Source organism: Oncorhynchus nerka, linkage group LG4 (assembly GCF_034236695.1).
Source record: "Oncorhynchus nerka isolate Pitt River linkage group LG4, Oner_Uvic_2.0, whole genome shotgun sequence".
In the NCBI taxonomy this organism is placed as follows: domain Eukaryota; kingdom Metazoa; phylum Chordata; class Actinopteri; order Salmoniformes; family Salmonidae; genus Oncorhynchus; species Oncorhynchus nerka.
Window position 1 is genome coordinate 59,756,940 of NC_088399.1, and position 16,788 is coordinate 59,773,727.

A 16,788-nucleotide genomic window follows, 5' to 3' on the forward strand; every position below is an offset into this window, starting at 1 on the left:
TTTAGGGAACTTGGCTTGAAGAGGAAGGATATTTAATAAAGATTTAACAGTCAGTTGAAGAGTAAACATAATCCTCTCCGTTGGAGAAAGGCCCTATTTCGGCCTACATGCGGAGGAGAGCGTTGAGCTGTAAACATCACTCGTGTCCGTGCATATGTTCAGTAACTCCCACACTGCTTTTTAACATAGTTCCATTTCAAAATGTTCCGGAGATGATGGTTTTATTCAATTCTTAAATCCTCACATGCAACGTTAAAGCACAACTGCAATAAAATACACACATTTACAGACCCAAAAACAGCATGGTGCATGCAAGCAGAAACTAACATGAAATTTGAATCCTTGCAAAGATTCTATTCATAATGTAGTAAAGTAAATAATCATAACTTATACTGAAGTTAGTACACCTAAGGGCATTTGAAAGTTAAGGAAACTCTAAATAGCTTATAAAGGATTAGCAAGTAGACTAAACAGTTACATAATTCAACACTTCAATATGAATTGTTAATATGTCAAATGATCCCACTGGACCACTGTGGTACAGGGCCACTACTCAGATCCGTGTTGAAAAGGATGTAAGCCATTGGTCAAAGCCCTTCTGTAGTCTGTGTCATATAATCAACTCTGACCCCTGACTGATGGCTCTGACCCCTGAGAAATAACATGTATCTGGCACTATCTCATGCCTGGCCGACCCCCGGAAACACTCTCCCTGACCACCCAGGCCACCATGCGCACGCACGCACGCACGCACGCACGCACGCACGCACGCACGCACGCACGCACGCACGCACGCACACACACACACACACACACACACACACACACACACACACACACACACACACACACACACAGTTCTGGAAACAAAAGTCCCCATCCGTTTGTAAGTTAAACTTTGCAACAACACTGATGTTTTGCTTCACAGCAAACCTTCTAAGCAACTTACAACCATAACTATCGTTTTCCTCGTCCTCTTCGATCCTTCAAAATGATCTTGTTAAATAAGATTAGACACAAATCTATTATGAATAAGATCTGTCCACAGATTGGCAGTGTGAATGGTTGTTCCATTCCGTTCCCTGCTCCTCTGCAGTAGGAATGTATTTATTCCCATCTTTCTGATCACTCTCCCTCTTTTGCTCTTTCTATCAGTCTGTATTTTTTTCCCTGCTCATTCCTCCCGCCAATCTTTCTCTAATAAGACTCATTTTGAGGCCCATACTGTAAATGTTGATAAATTAGTGTTATCGATCGAATGTGTTGATGGACATCATTATCAATGCCATTCGCAGGTCATGACTAAATCACTGTACAGCCCATTATTTCAGTTGCAACCCACTATTTCACCAAGCTAACAATTTCAGTCCATTTTATAGACTGTTCCTTTGTATTTGTTTACAGAGAGACATAGGTTATAGCAATTGCAGAAACGTGATTCACAATGGAGCGAAACCCTCCCCCCCCAAAAAAATAAATAATTTACAAGCTTGTTCAAGCATGGTTTACATGAGTTACAAGGTCAGCCCGTAAATACTCTTTCAGCAATTTCAACAGTATTTGTAAAGTATAAGTTGAGTAGCATTGTTGATGCCAGTTTAAAGTATATTGTAATATGGGCATGGTGGGCATTGTCCTTTTGGGGTAAAATAAGGCATTACATAATGGGAAAATACAGGGGGAGAAAAAGCTTAGGGAACAAGAAAGTTAGCTGCACACACAGACTCATATTTAAAAGACAGAACAAGTGAAGATATTTTCACAAACACTGTATTCCCTTGCTGTAAAATTGATACTAAGATGCTTTTTTTCATGTTTATATGGATGCAGGCTATTGCCAGTACAAACATCCTTAAGCACGGCTTCAACACAAAAAAAGGGAAGAGTAGCACAGACTCTCCAAGACTTCTGCGTCAATCCCATAATACTGTGTCATCTGGAAATGACTATTGCCGCATTCAGATGCTAGTCGGAACTAGGAAACTCTGAATTTCTGACTTGCTGATTCGTTGAAAGCTGCACGTGTATAACTATAACCAGTTTGCAGTTCGGAAATGTCAGAGTTTCCTAGTTCTGACTAGCACTTGAACGCGGCATTAGTCACACCATGAGAGGAGAACCAGGCCAATTTACGTACTTCTCCAACTACTTACTCACAAATATGTTTTGAATAACCAAGATCTACATTGTGATGGATTGATTTAATAGCTTTATTATATTGTATTTATTATGCTGTCTGGATACTAAATAAAATAGTGTTGGTGAGTATTACTCGGCCTCTGTGCTTTGGAAATCGTTAAAATAGGGGGGGACAGTAATAAATGTGACAATTAGTCCATGCTGTATATGATTTAGATCAAGGATTAGAATCCTATATTTCTCTGGGCAATAATTTCACTTCTTTCAAACCAAGTCATTTCCGTCTGGCTTTATATTTAGACGCAACCAAGGAGCTGGCAGTAAAGCAAACATTTCCTAGCAAAGCTCGACATTGTTTATAATAAATGGGCACACTTGTGCATCGGTGGACTACAGCTTTAAATTACCATCTGCGGTATCCAATGTGTGCGTGTGGGCATGTGTGTGTGTGTGTGTGTGTGTGTGTGTGTGTGTGTGTGTGTGTGTGTGTGTGTGTAAGTGAGTTGCATGACCGTGCTACTTTCGTTTACGTGTCATAACAAACGTGTCTGTCTGCGTCAGTGGAGATTGTACTATTCCAGTAAGGCCCCCACCACCGATGCCCAAAATAATCCTAAACCAAACCAAAACGTCATGCTATCTTTTGCTACAATCTGTTGCTTCTCAGTACAATAAATACAAGTTGAAGAACATGTCGCAGATTGTTTGGGATTCTGAAGTGGAGGTGCCAGAGCAGAGGAGAACAGAACATAGATGGCAGCTTTGTTTGTGGCCTGGTTGGTTTTGGCCAATGTTCTTGAGAAGCAATCACACAACTATTTGAGAGAACAAATATATTTATAGTGAACAGCAGGCCGATTAGATTTCTCCACTCCGAGCGCCAACGAGCCTCCCTTTTCCCTTAACTAAAGCCCACTGTAGGCTCAAAGATGCCTCTTCCTGCCCCGAAGAAACAAACAACCACTGTTTCCCCCATCGAAATAGCAAAAGGCTACAGTATGTGTGCGTGAGGGAGAGAGAGAGAGAGAGGAAGAGAGGGAAACAGTGAAAGAGAGAGAGGGAGGGAGAATCCTTTTGAGTGCAAATAAATCACTATCCCTGTTCAAGTGTCCTTTTACATACAGTGTAGATAAACATACCTGCATTATCCCCCCTTCAACCGTATCCTCCATGGTCCTTCTCTGCACTTAACAAATCTTTCCTTGTCAAATACTGCCTATAGGGAGAAGGAAGTCAGTGCCTGTGCGGTCAGTATTAAACTCTGAGAGGTAAAAAGGGATGGAGTTATCCAATCTTCACAATGGGACATATAAACCCGGATTTAGTCTCAGCGCATAACAAAAGAAATCGGTTGACCTCTCCCTATAGCTTTACCGTAAAATCAATTTCTGTAGCCTACAGAGAAAACCTGGAGAGTGTGCACCTAACACTTTAAGAGGCAGACTTCTTAAAGTAAATCCTGTCGTCACATAATCCAAGATGTTTCCACAAATTAGATATGACAATCGCCTCACTCTCAACCCGACCACACCAGTTTGTCCAAACATCTGAACGCTGCGAAACACCCTTCCCGGCAGCATAAATGGCTGCAACGTCTTCGGAAAACAAACAGAAATCCATCTGAAGTTGAAAAAATAACATTTAGAAACTGAAGTAGCTTCTTATCAGAAGGGGCTACAAATCTGACGAATCACCTCAATTGGAATTGTCAGACCATCTCCTCTCAGAGACCTTTGATTGCACGAAACCTTCTGGAATGTTCCAGTAGTTTTCCAAATCTAACGAATCCAAACGTCTGCATATTTAGTGCTCTTGAAGAAGCAAAACGTTTAACCCCTTATTCAAGGACCAAGTATCAGTTGCGGGAACACTTTACTATATGTAAATGGTGCTTGCCTACGGAGCTGTGAGGGGAACGGCACCTCAGTACCTCCAGGCTCTGATCAGGCCCTACACCCATACAAGGGCACTGCGTTCATCCACCTCTGGCCTGCTCGCCTCCCTACCACTGAGGAAGTACAGTTCCCGCGCAGCCCAGTCAAAACTGTTCGCTGCTCTGGCCCCCCAATGGTGGAACAAACTCCCTCACGACGCCAGGAAAGCGGAGTCAATCACCACCTTCCGGAGACACCTGAAACCCCACCTCTTTCAGGAATACCTAGGATAGGATAAAGTAATCCTTCTCACCCCCCTTAAAAGATTTAGATGCACTATTGTAAAGTGGCTGTTCCACTGGATGTCTTAAGGTGAACGCACCAATTTGTAAGTCGCTCTGGATAAGAGCGTCTGCTAAATGACTTAAATGTAAATGTAAATGTAAATATCTGTTGTGACATGATGCAGTTAAATGAGAATGAATTTCCAAATCTAACGAATCCAAGCATCTGCCACAGTTTGAAACATATTTAAGCGCTCTGGAAGAAGCAAAAAGTTAAACTCCTTATTCAAGGACCAAGTATCAGTTGTGGGAACATTTTACTGCATGTAAAATATCTGTTATGACATGATACCATCAAAAGAGAAGGAATTTGGACTGCATAATTTCAGCAATGTCTCCATTTTAGATATCAGTCAGTAGTGGCAACATGAATTCGAGGCTTATCAAGACACATACATACAGCTCTTTAATAATAGTACCTGTAGTTGCGTTTCTCACTATCGATGTGAAAGCGGTCGTACAGGGAGAAGGCCTGGTGTCCGTCCCAGTCGGTGAGCTCCACACGGAGGGCATACTGCCTCTGGCTGGTCAGCAGGTATACAAACTCATTCCCCAGCCAGTGCTCTGCAGAAACCGTCCCAAAGCCCTGCAACAGAAGAAGAAGAGCAAGAGGAGGCCAGAGTCATCACTGAGGCCCATAGGGAATCTTACTGTAAATTCCGGGATACAGGATAGAAGTCATTCCCGATCCCTTCCAAGGTCTTCCTGGAAAAGATGCAATCTCTCCACCATGGAATTTTTTTAATAACATTTTTGTGATGTCATCATCAATGACTGCTTCAGGATTGACGCCTAAACAAATGCAACACAAAGCATGAAACCGCACAAGAATAGCCCTCCCTGTTTATGAGAGCATAAATTGGGACCAGCTGAAAAAAGGCACACAAAGCACCTTTTCCACCCTTCCTCTTCCCACCCAAACCAAACACGTAATAAACCCTCTTTATTACACAGTCCATGAGAATGACAACAGATGCGCACAACGCCACGTACGCCTTCTCGACAATTACAACGTTTAGGTCGGAGCACAATGACTCCCATTGTAGATAAAGTGCTTTTTGACGGCAGCAGTAGTAACAAACCTGCAATGGGGAGAATTAGAAACTAGGATGACATGATGGCTCATAGAGACTGGTCTGGAGCTCTGGACTGTACCATTAATGATTTGCGGAAGGGGTGGGTTGAAGGGGGAGATGTGCCGAGAGCCTGCGATGATTAGGAGAATGGAAGGAGGAAAGTAAACACGGGGCATTCCTCCAGCCTGAGACATGTCCTGCTGTGTGGGAGGAAGGAGAAAGTGGCTGGGCCACGTCCCTGACTCAATCTGACTTCCGACTGATCTGCCCCTTTAGCGCTGTCCAAGGCCTCCCCTTGTGATTCCGTTTCACCTCTGCAAACCTGGCTTGTGGTTGGGATGGTTGGACTCAAACAGTAGTGGTTCCCCCTTAATGTTCCACACCAGAGGGTTCATTCACACGCAAACTTGGCTGAATGCGTCTACCAGGAATCTCAGAGAGGAGGTTTGAAGTATTGCTGGGTAGAGAAGTAAACCTTTTCTTAAAACGATAAAGATTGATAGAAAGTGTTCTTTCACAAAGTTTGCCATACATTCTGACAAATACTAACTTAGACATTAATATTTACTTAATAAGGTATTGCAAATTGTCAAATTGATTTGTGTCTCATACCGGTTAAAGAACACATTTGTTATGCTGCTACATATACTCTATCTAGTACTGCTAATGTATTTATAAACATTACGGTGATAAGATCACATACTTGACGACTAATTGTAGGGGTCACTGCCAGAGTGCTCTCCATCCTCCCACAAAATAGGAATAGCCCAATAAAGTTCGCCCAAAAGATTTATGAATCCTTCAAGTGTTTTGAATTTACGTGCAAAAGCCCACAGAGACCAACAGCAGTGAATTGAATCACACAATAAAACAATATCAATCACTTAACAGACTCTTCAAGGAAGGGCCTCTGAGGGAGGCAAAGGACCACACCGATGGTGTGCCAGTATTCGGTGGCGGTGCTAGGGTCCGTGCTGATTCCATTGCCACTTGTATTCCACGCTCTCCATGCTTGGCTAGGGGTGCCATGGCTCCCTCACTGCTTCTAACCAGCTGGACTTTCTGTCCGTACCTCTTTGACCTTTCCCTTTTCACCCTTGTCAAATTTATATTTACCCTCTGCAGATCATCCGTTACCATGTGCTCAGATTGGTAATTAAAACACCCTCCATATTGAATCTGGTCTCCAGCTGCTGTGATGCCTACGTTATGTTAGTATACGCTACAGCTAATTGGAATGGCAATGGGGTAGCTCATCGCTCCTAAAAGCAAAACAGAGCTTAGCCTCTTAGTGCACCAGTCGATATCTATTCCCGTATCGAATGGACGATGATGATCACAACACCTTGCGCTGTTACGTGAGACTAAACAAATGTTGTCGTTTTCCGACAACTGCTGTCCTGTTTTGAAATGAATAACAACAGTGTGTCAGGCCCAGGGTTGGGTTGGATTTCGTGCCAGCCTCCGACACCCAAGCTAGAGTCTCTAATACGAGGGCTGAGGAATCCCTCCCTGTGTACAGATGTACCAGAGATACAGCTGGTGTTGATGGGTAGGACAGATTTTGTAGGAGTGTTCCACACGGGCCTGGCCACTCTTGAGAATACAAGGGAATCCTACCTCACTCTTTATCAACATGTTAAATCCAAGAGAGAGAGGCGAGAGTACGCCCATTTGTTATAAATTACTGTAGCAGAGGATGTGTGTTGGAAACAGACCCCTCATTCATGCACGGCTTTATCTTGTGCGTGCGGTGCTTTCGAGTTGGGCTGTTTGTTATTCTTCTCGTCTCACCGTCTTGTACTCCTTCCACGTTTTCTGGAAGTCCAGGCCGCCGTCCTCTCTTCGCTGGATGATCGTCCATCCGCCGCCAGCGGTCTCCATGTTACAATGCACCTGTAAACACACATTCCCCGTTGGTCATTAAGTTCTCAGGCTGCCTACAGACACAATCCACATGCTCTTATCTTACAATTTAGAGCACAAATATAGACATGATAGGTTAAATTGGCCTAACTAGTGATTCCTTTCTATGAATCATCGGTTCCAGGACACAGTCCTTCTCATGTATCATCAGGGCGAAGTATTGTGAGTCCTACTCAAATGTAATCAATGTGTCCTGATCCTCCAACAACTCCCAGGAGGTGACCCTAATCCCAGGCCTGGTGCAGACATAAGCGGACGGGGCCAGTGGAGCAGGACACATACCACTGGACACCTGGATGGAACATGACCCTTAACCCTTGGCCGCTGTGTAAGCTGATAACAGGGGTATCTATCTGCTGTGGTGCTATTTGTTTGAGTAGTGGAGAAGGTCTGGAGGAGGTCTATCACCTCGGACAAGACCCCAGCTGAACACACAGTGCCCGGTCTGGGTATAATTAAGTAGGTATAGCCCCTGACATAATTATTCTCCGAAACCAGACACGAGGCTTTCTCCTTTCTCCTTTCTCTCCCCCTCATCCCTCACTCCTCCGCCAACCTCCCCCCTCGTACCTCCCTGCCATCCGTCTGAGGCCTGGCAGCACCCTGTGGAGGTGGTGAACACCTGTTTCACCCCCTCCCCCGCCACCCTCTTGTAAACCCTGGCCCTCATCAGGCTGCCAAGGGTATATTTTGAGCCTTCGATTATTCCTGAAGCACTGAAGCAGCCAATAACTATCATAGCCCCACTTCACTTGCTGCTCTCAAGTGGGTCAATGTCTTTGACTTTCTTGGACAGAGTTGAAGCTCACTCTAGTAACAAAAAACACCCTAAACACTTATCAAAGAGCTGCTTAAAGTGATGAAATGGTAGATATTTTCTCTATATGAAGTTCTGACTGGCTGCCCACCTTTTTGGTCTCCTGGCCATTAATATGTATGGTGTAGACCCCATTCTTGTAGAAACCAGCCTGGTACAGATCGGCACAGTCCCGAAACTTCTTCTCTTCGTCCACCCGCTTCGTGCTGTTTGGGACTACTGAGGAAACACGAGGTACATATTTGGCATCACAACTTCATGCTGTGGAAATTCAGGTTCTAGAAAGACTTCAGAAAATAGTACTTTTAAGCTAAAAAAAAAACAGTCGCACAGAGGTGGTGTTTGAATGTTAAACTGCCACAGTTGTATTGCCTTCAGACTGTCAAACAATCTATCAACAAGTGTCAACAAGCAACTTCCATATGTCTTTATTTTCAAATTATATATTTGACTGACAGGTGTCAATGAGGTTATTAAAAGCCCTGTGCTCAGCACTTGGGCGCTATCCATTACCAAAATACACTGAGTATTCCAAACATTAGGAACACCTTTCTAATATTGAGTTTCACCCCCCCCCCCCCCCGGCCTCAGAACAGCCTCAATTCGTCAGGTGTCGAAACCGTTCCACAGGAATGCTGGCCCACTCCAATGCTTCTTATCGTTGTGTCAAGTTGGCTGCATTTACAGTACATCCATGTTAGTGAGCATTTCTCCTTTACCAAGACAATGCATCCACCTGACAGGTGTGGCATATCAAGAAGCAGATTAAACAGCATGATCATTACACGGGTGTACCTTGTGCTGGGGACAAACAAGAAGGCCACTCTAAAATGTGCAGTTTTGTCACACAACAAAATACGACAGATGTCTTTTACTTCAGCTCATGAAACATGGCACAGCACTTTACAGTTTACATATTTTATGTTCAGTGTATATACAAATATGTCCATTTTGATCCCTCTATTTAAATAAATAATTGACTACCTTAGGTTTCATGTCACATATGAGCCATCAAGCAGTGGGGCTTTTGTAATATCAAAACCGGCAGTGTACATTTATCATGATTACCATCTTTACATTCCAGAAAATGAATATGTAAGTAAAGTGACACAGAAGCCGAACTACAAGTTCTCTGTGTGGATATCCATATAGCTCATGATAAAATCAGAGGGTGACTGGATGGCTTATTAGCAAGATAAAAGCAGTTTGTCAAGTGGATGATCTCCCGCCCAGAGAGAGGGCATCTGACTTTGACAGACCTGTTCGAACAGGCAGCTGGGTCTATTTCCATCTGTATATAATTATGGCGGCAATATTTTTGAACCCAAGCAAGGGGCCTAGGACAAAATACTACAAGCTATACATTTCAAGTTCCTGTTATAACAAGTGGTTTATATTTACCCTCCAAGTCCTTGTTATATCGATGGAAATTACAATTCCAAAACGAGGGGGCGAATCTCAGTTTTCACACCATTGTTTTTACTATTGGGATTGTTTACGCAAAGGGGATGTCACTGGAAAGCGAAACGTGTCAGTGATCCTTAGACTCCACTTTGATCCCCCTTCCTCAGCTGAACAGTCAGTCGAGACACAGGCTGTAGGTTAGGCATATTATTTAGGCCATTTTGATGAAGTATTGAGTGTCAGCGACACCGTGACAGGTTGACAGAGTAGGACCTTGCTCTGCGGAGTCTAACACAACTAAAGGCCGGCCCTGTCGTGACGCAATTTACTTCATACGGGGAGATGGCAGGACGCATTAGAGAGGTGGGAGAGATCGGTGTCAAAGGGGAACCTTCTGACTCACAGTCTGTCACAGTGAGGACAAATTTCACAATAAACGGTGCAGTCAAAGTCTACCAGAGACTGGTGACTCCCTGCTATAGGAGAGGCACCCTTGAAGAGCTTGCAGCCTGGCTCTGAAAATATGAGATATTTCCCAATATTTATTTACAGACAAATATTTTGTGATTCAGTGGGGACTTGTATTCAGCAGGGGGTTCATGTGAAAAGGATAGCAGGGCTGGGTGTTTGCATAAATCAGTACCCTTGCCAAATGAGCCCAAATGGACCCGGAGAGGCTGTGACGCAGATCTAAAAAGACTCTCATGAACCTACATGGACCCAAGCTGCCCGAGAGGCCCCTCAAAGACCCCTGGGGATTGAAAAGGTCCCTTTATACATCTCACTGTGGACCCAGAAGGCACCCCATGGAGTCAAATGGACACACGTGGAAACAAAGGAACCAAAATGGACTGCGACAGATCTAGCAGACTCAATTAAATGTGAAAGGATGCTAAAAACCAAATGAAATTGACTCAAAACCACAAACAAATATCTGAGGGAAAGACAAGCAAACCAAAATAGGGTCAATAGAAGTCTGGAATAAGTCCATGATAGATGATGCCAATACACACCTCATGGATAATCTCTCTACTTGCTCCAGAGTATCTTTGCAGCGTCAGATGTCACTTCAAGACAAATTAGTATGCTTAAACATGAGCATAGTTAAATCATAAAAGGCCTTAGTAGAAAACATCTAATGATTTAGTGTACACTATGTACAATCAACGCGGTAAATGCCATTTTGAAGCATTTCATAGAACTCTGAGCTAAATGCAGATAATTAAAATAAGATCATATTCCCTCCAGACATGGCTTTCCCGGCTGTAAAAATGATTGATGGCATTCATTAGGTGCGATGATAGAATACTGTGAAAGAAAATCATATTTAGCGCCCAGAGATTCTGAAGAGCGTTCCAACACTGAGGTCAATTACCACTACTAACGGTATTTGGCTCAATGCTCTCTCGAAAGATTTAGGTAATAATGACGACCCAAACGTGAGCTCAGTGGCATCTGGCTGCACCAGAGATGGTTGGATTAGAGTTCAGAGCATAATACAGTGGAAAAGGTACTGAAGAGTATTTCTGTCTGTAATAAAACATTCTCATTCTGATTGACTGGGACTGGCTCCCCAGTGGGTGGGTCTATGGCCTTCCTAAGCCCACCCATGGCTGCATGGGTGCCAGTCATGTGAGATCCATAGATTAGGGCCTAATGAATTTATTTCAATTGACTGAACTGAAACTCAGTCAAATCTTTGAAATTGTTGCGTGTTGCATTTAGATTATTGTTCAGTATAAATAAGCCTAAATATTGAGAAGTATGTTTCTTGACCAACTTCAGTAACAATGTTTATGGGCATATGTTTAAGCATCTAAACTCCCTTTTTAAAATGTTCCCCATAGTAACTGTCAGTGATGATTTGAATCTGAGCATTAAAGGAAATGCTAGGGGTCAGTTTTCAAAACAGAGCCTAACTCGAATAGACGCCATCCAATGGTACGAAAAGCTAACCCTCCCCGAACAAAAACACAAATCTGTTTGGTAAACAAACAAATCCTCCCCCTGAAAATCCTCCCCTGTAACGGAGCATCATCACATCTAGATTTAGACGGAAGTGTTGCAACCTCCCCTAGGAGCCATTATAGGTTGAATTATTCGGCAGGGGTGAAGAGGTGACCCCAGCGCCCGGTTAGCCCTCAGTGCCACCGTGGAGGAGGATGGGACCAACCACAGAGCCAGGGTGTCCATTGTTTAATTTCACTCTCCTCTTGTTAAAGCAGCCACCAATCAAGTTGGGAGGTTGGATGCCCCAGTGACCCAAAGAAACACCCCGAGCTGACAGGGAGATTACATGGCTGACTAGGTGACAAAGTTGCAGAGGTGTTTACTAAATGGATTACTGGCAACTAATGGAACATGGCAAACGTGGACGTCTTTCCATGTCAGTTAATGACTTGTTTTTCATTTGGCAAACAGTTTTAGAGACTTAAGAAACCCTAATAACATATTTGGGTCACAATATGGCACGGCACAGGGATGAGTTAGTACACAGGGATGAGTTAATACACAGGGATTAGTTAATACACAGGGATGAGTTAATACACAGGGATGAGTTAATACACAGGGATTAGTTAATACACAGGGATGAGTTAATACACAGGGATTAGTTAATACACAGGGATGAGTTAATACACAGGGATGAGTTAATACACAGGGATTAGTTAATACACAGGGATGAGTTAATACACAGGGATGAGTTAATACACAGGGATGAGTTAATACACAGGGATTAGTTAATATGACCCATTTAGTAGACATCTTAAACGACACTCAAAGGACCATCTGCCATAAAGTGTTCCTACTGTCAGAGCTATGAAATTAAGCCGCTAGGGAGTCTTTTTTGCATAGAACAATAAAGCTATGAAGTAGCACGAGATAATCATGTCATGCACATATCCACTCTCCGTGTCTTAGATATCTATTCATGCCTGCTCATTTCCTGTTATACGGGTGAACAGCCACAGGAAGCAGTGTGGGGTCTTGGGCCGTCACAGCACACACATTTACTTGAAATCTACTGTGACTGAATGTGATCGAGGGAAGCTTTGGGATCAAGTGGGTTTGGGATTGTGCTGTTGTGTTGAGTTGGAGGGGGTGCAATGAGTTCACTGCATTGACTAAACATGAGGCTCATGTTGCTGTCAGGGTCAAGAGGTGGACCGAAGGGTCCCTTATTATCGCCACGGGGAGACACGAACGAAAAAAAAGAGTTGATTACTCAAAATGGTGGCTGTTTGACATTTCACTCAAGCGGTAACCACAGCCTAGGCTGTCACGGTGAAGCGTGATAAACCATTACCGTAACGAGAGCAACACACCGAGCAACTAGAGTGATGAGTGACCACTTTGGCTTCCCCCTCGAGCAGAGGTTAAGGGCATCACCGTGCCTCTCTGTATGGAACCATGTTTATCGTATTGGCATCATGGCAGCTCCTTCCTCTCTCTCATCTTTGGGAGCCCAAACAGTTTCCAAGCACCTTCTTTTAAATAACATATCCATTTTTTTTAACATCTTGCACCTGTAATAACACACATGCACATGTTTTGACTTTTCTCTTCAGGGTGTAGCTCCCAACCAGGCATCTTCTTGGAGGACAATACAGTGTGAAGTCTGTCAACACGAGACCCTTTAGCTACTATACCTCCGTCCTTGTTGCAGAGGCTGATGAGGTTGTGCACTGTGTCCATCATTTCCTGCTGCTGCCTCTGCATGGCGGTGCTGTTGCCCGTGGCCCTGGTCAGCTGGGTCTCCAGCTCAAGGATCACCCCACTCTGTTTCCCCACCAGAGCCTGCAGGCTTCCCTTCTCCTCCCGCAGCGTCCCCAGCTCCTCCCGGTGACGAGACTCCATCTCCTGCATCTTCTGCTCCATGAACCTTGGGAGACGGAAGACCCGACATAGGAAGGTTCGTTAGACCTATAGATTTAGTTTATAGATGACTGTAAACTGAAGCTATAACCAACTTTCGGATTAGTCCTCTATTCGTGATTTGCTGCTTACATAGTTGTATGGTAGTTACATAACAGTTACCAAATAATTACTGGTATTTCTTTGTGATTGTCAAAAACGTTATTTTCTACCTGCCTTCTTTTGATAGATCAAGCAAGTGAATTATCAGACCAAATCCGCTTCCGGCATATCCCCTTCTCCCGACCCTAAAACATGTTCTGAACTGTAGCCGTGGCAACATGTGTTATGGAAACCCAACTATATACATTACGCCCAGACATAATAGCAATGCAATTCTTTATGTCAGTGCATTCAGTCACCATGAGTTGCACACAGACAATGAACACATATACATACATTTCATCAGAAACTTTGCAGACTAATTTAAGCTCTAATAACCATATCCTATGGTCTTCCATTAGATAAATAATGTCTGAAAAATGATATAGTCTGAAAGATTATATAGTCTGAAAGATGATACAGGCTGACGTCGTATTGATGAACAAATTCAGAACTACTCCGCTTGCATTAAATTGATGAATAAAATAAAATGTTTAAATGGGAGGTGATTTCATAATTGCGCAATCTTTGAAAATTGCTCCCAGTAAAGGGATCCTCTGTGGAGGCTACTCTTGGAGGACGGCTCATAATAATGGCTGGAACGGAGGCAATTACCAGCTATTACCACGAGCCCATCCTCCCCAATTAAGGTGCCACCAACCTCATGTGGAACCCATGTCTATAAACCTTGAGCGCAGCTCTCAAATATAGGAATCAGTATATATATATTTTTATTGAATGGAAGAATTCAGTACAGCTGTGTTACTGTATTTACAGTAAACACTGGGGATGGGAGGGAGCTTTTAAGCAGACGATGAGAGACAAACTGGACAAACTGGACTCATCAAGCCATCCAAAAGCCATCCAAAAGCCACATTCGATTACTCCCATTGCAACATCATTAAAGTGCAGCTTTCAAAGACCATCTAGGAAAATATGGCCTCATGGACTTCATACTGTTATACTTCACGGGATTGGGTGTCTTGTTGCACATTGAGTTGATCTGTCTATACATGAGTTTGTGTCTGGAGTCATGAAAGGCATGATGTCTTTAAATGATGTTTCACATTGTGTTAGTGGCCTGTGAGTTTACCCGTTCTTGTCGTGGAGCTTTCTGATCTCGTTGGTCTGCACCATGAGCTGCTTCTCCAGCTTGTTGGTGGACAGGGAGTTCTCAAGCAGTTGAATCTCTAGTCTGGAGGTTTGGTTCAGAACCTGCCCCAAAGGCAGAAATAGGTTAGCGGTATCCTGCCTTCTAGAGGTGTTCCAGCAAAACAAAATGTAGGTAAGATGTAAATCATCAGCTCCTCTTTAGGAAGAGGTAATAAAGTATAGGTTTTGCATGAAGAGAGGTTGTTCTGACACATGGTAATACTCAGTGATTTTGCTTATCAAAACCTACCCCCACAAGTACCACTTTTGTCCCCTTCCTTCTTAAGCTCCCCAAGTATGAAGAGAAGTTGAAACCTAAACATAGGCACCAGTGGCGGTCAGTGCCGTTTAAGATGAGGGAGGATGTTTTTTTTTCTCATGAGCATGGCCTTATTTATATTACAACATGTCGGATAACTGTCATTCATATTCCATTCACCCAGTTCAATGTAACAGCGACGGGTTTAGGCTACTACATGATACTCAAATGTTCCTTATACCCATCATGAGGTTGCTACAACGGACACAGGAGACAAATTTGAGGTGACAGACAGTGACACAAACAAGAGTTTCTATTCTATTTTTCAACAGAAACGGGAAAATGCATAAACCACTGATCACGCGTAAACACACAGCCACGTCGTATTCCTCTCTTGCTTCTCCTTCATTTTGGAAGAAATGCATTTGTTCAAAACTGTTCAACTATTGTCTTTCTCTCTCTTTGAGTCAGCTACTCACCACATTTTATGCACTGCAGTGCCAGCTAGCTGTAGCTTATGCTTATTCAGTACTATAATAATTATTTGATAACTTTGGGTGGAAGTCAATGTACCCAGAGGAGGACAGAAGCTAGCTGTCCTCCCGCTACAGTACACCATGGCGCTACCCTACAAAGGGCTGTTGAGGCTACTGCAAAATAGTGTGTTTTAATCAATTATTTGGTGACGTGATTATATTTAGTATAGTTTTATCTAAAATTGATAACTTTTAAAATGTTTTACCATTTTTATTTTTATGAAATTCACCGAGGAGGCTGGTCCTCCCCTTCCTCCTCTGAGTAGCCTTCACTGATATGAACATCACATAAAGAGAGCGTAGGTATTTACATGTCATCCATATTTTCTTTGGCCAGTTCCCCCTTTTGCTTTTTTTGGGGTGGTTTAATGTGGAATAGCTGAGTCTATGGTGCGTGAGATTGTTGCCGGCAGGAGTGTGAGGAGTTTAGGGGGATATAGTACCTGCGTCTCTACATCCGTTAGCTTGCGGGTCTGCTCGGCCGTCTGGGACAAGAGGTTGGTGCCCATCTCCAACATGGCGGCCGTGTGGTTGTGAACGGCACTCTGCTGCAACTGGGCGATCTCTGTCTTCATGCTCTCCTTTATGTCGTTTTCAATCTGAAAATAGATTATAAGAGGATGGATGAGACACAGAGCATGAAACAGACTAAAACAGATGGCCCATAATGCAGACTCAACAAAACTGGGGTATGTTGAAAAACGAAAGTAGCAGAGGATAAACAGACGCTGTAAATCATGCAGACACAACAAAATAGAGATACGTTTGAAAACAGTGACAGTTGAGAGACGGCATTCAATCACTTTACAGTTGAAAGAAAGAACATGCCTGACAAATGGCTCCCATCCACGTTGATCAAGCTTCAAATCTCATACATTCTGTAATCATTGTAACATTCCCTCACTCACATGGACATTTCTAAGGCCTTCTTATCAGTATCTCTATGTCATAGATCAACTGAGTTGATTCTGTCTTTCCACCACATTATTCTAACACAAAACCTCTTCTTTGGGGAACCACAAAGTGAAGAATGAGCTTCAGAATATAGGTGGATCCAGATGTAGGTCATTAGCTAGGGAAGGAAGAGACAGAGATGGCCAGATACTCACTGGTGCTTATCTTGAGAGCACGCTTTCATTATCCAAAATTGAACGGATGACAAGGCTGGGACAGGGTTTAAATCAACGTCAGTTCATGCACCTGCGGTGATGTTCGGCCTGTTACGTTTCACCATCTGCACTGACACT

General features: G+C 43.4%; 1 protein-coding gene across 2 annotated transcripts in view; it reads right to left on the reverse strand.

Annotated features, from left to right (window-relative positions):
• LOC115128295 (angiopoietin-1-like) overlaps nucleotides 1-16,788 on the reverse strand; it is a 57,176-nt gene that overhangs the window by 16,685 nt on the left and 23,703 nt on the right. Inside the window, exons 2-7 of one of the 2 annotated variants that reach the window (XM_029658014.2) lie at nucleotides 15,985-16,140; nucleotides 14,688-14,809; nucleotides 13,228-13,460; nucleotides 8,268-8,392; nucleotides 7,228-7,329; nucleotides 4,777-4,943 (exon numbers count right to left, since the gene is read on the reverse strand). In XM_029658014.2, the coding sequence (XP_029513874.1) occupies nucleotides 4,777-4,943; nucleotides 7,228-7,329; nucleotides 8,268-8,392; nucleotides 13,228-13,460; nucleotides 14,688-14,809; nucleotides 15,985-16,140 (905 nt within the window). Of the gene's footprint in view, nucleotides 1-4,776; nucleotides 4,944-7,227; nucleotides 7,330-8,267; nucleotides 8,396-13,227; nucleotides 13,461-14,687; nucleotides 14,810-15,984; nucleotides 16,141-16,788 lie in introns of both variants that reach the window. The other variant, XM_029658013.2, reaches the window with a different exon arrangement.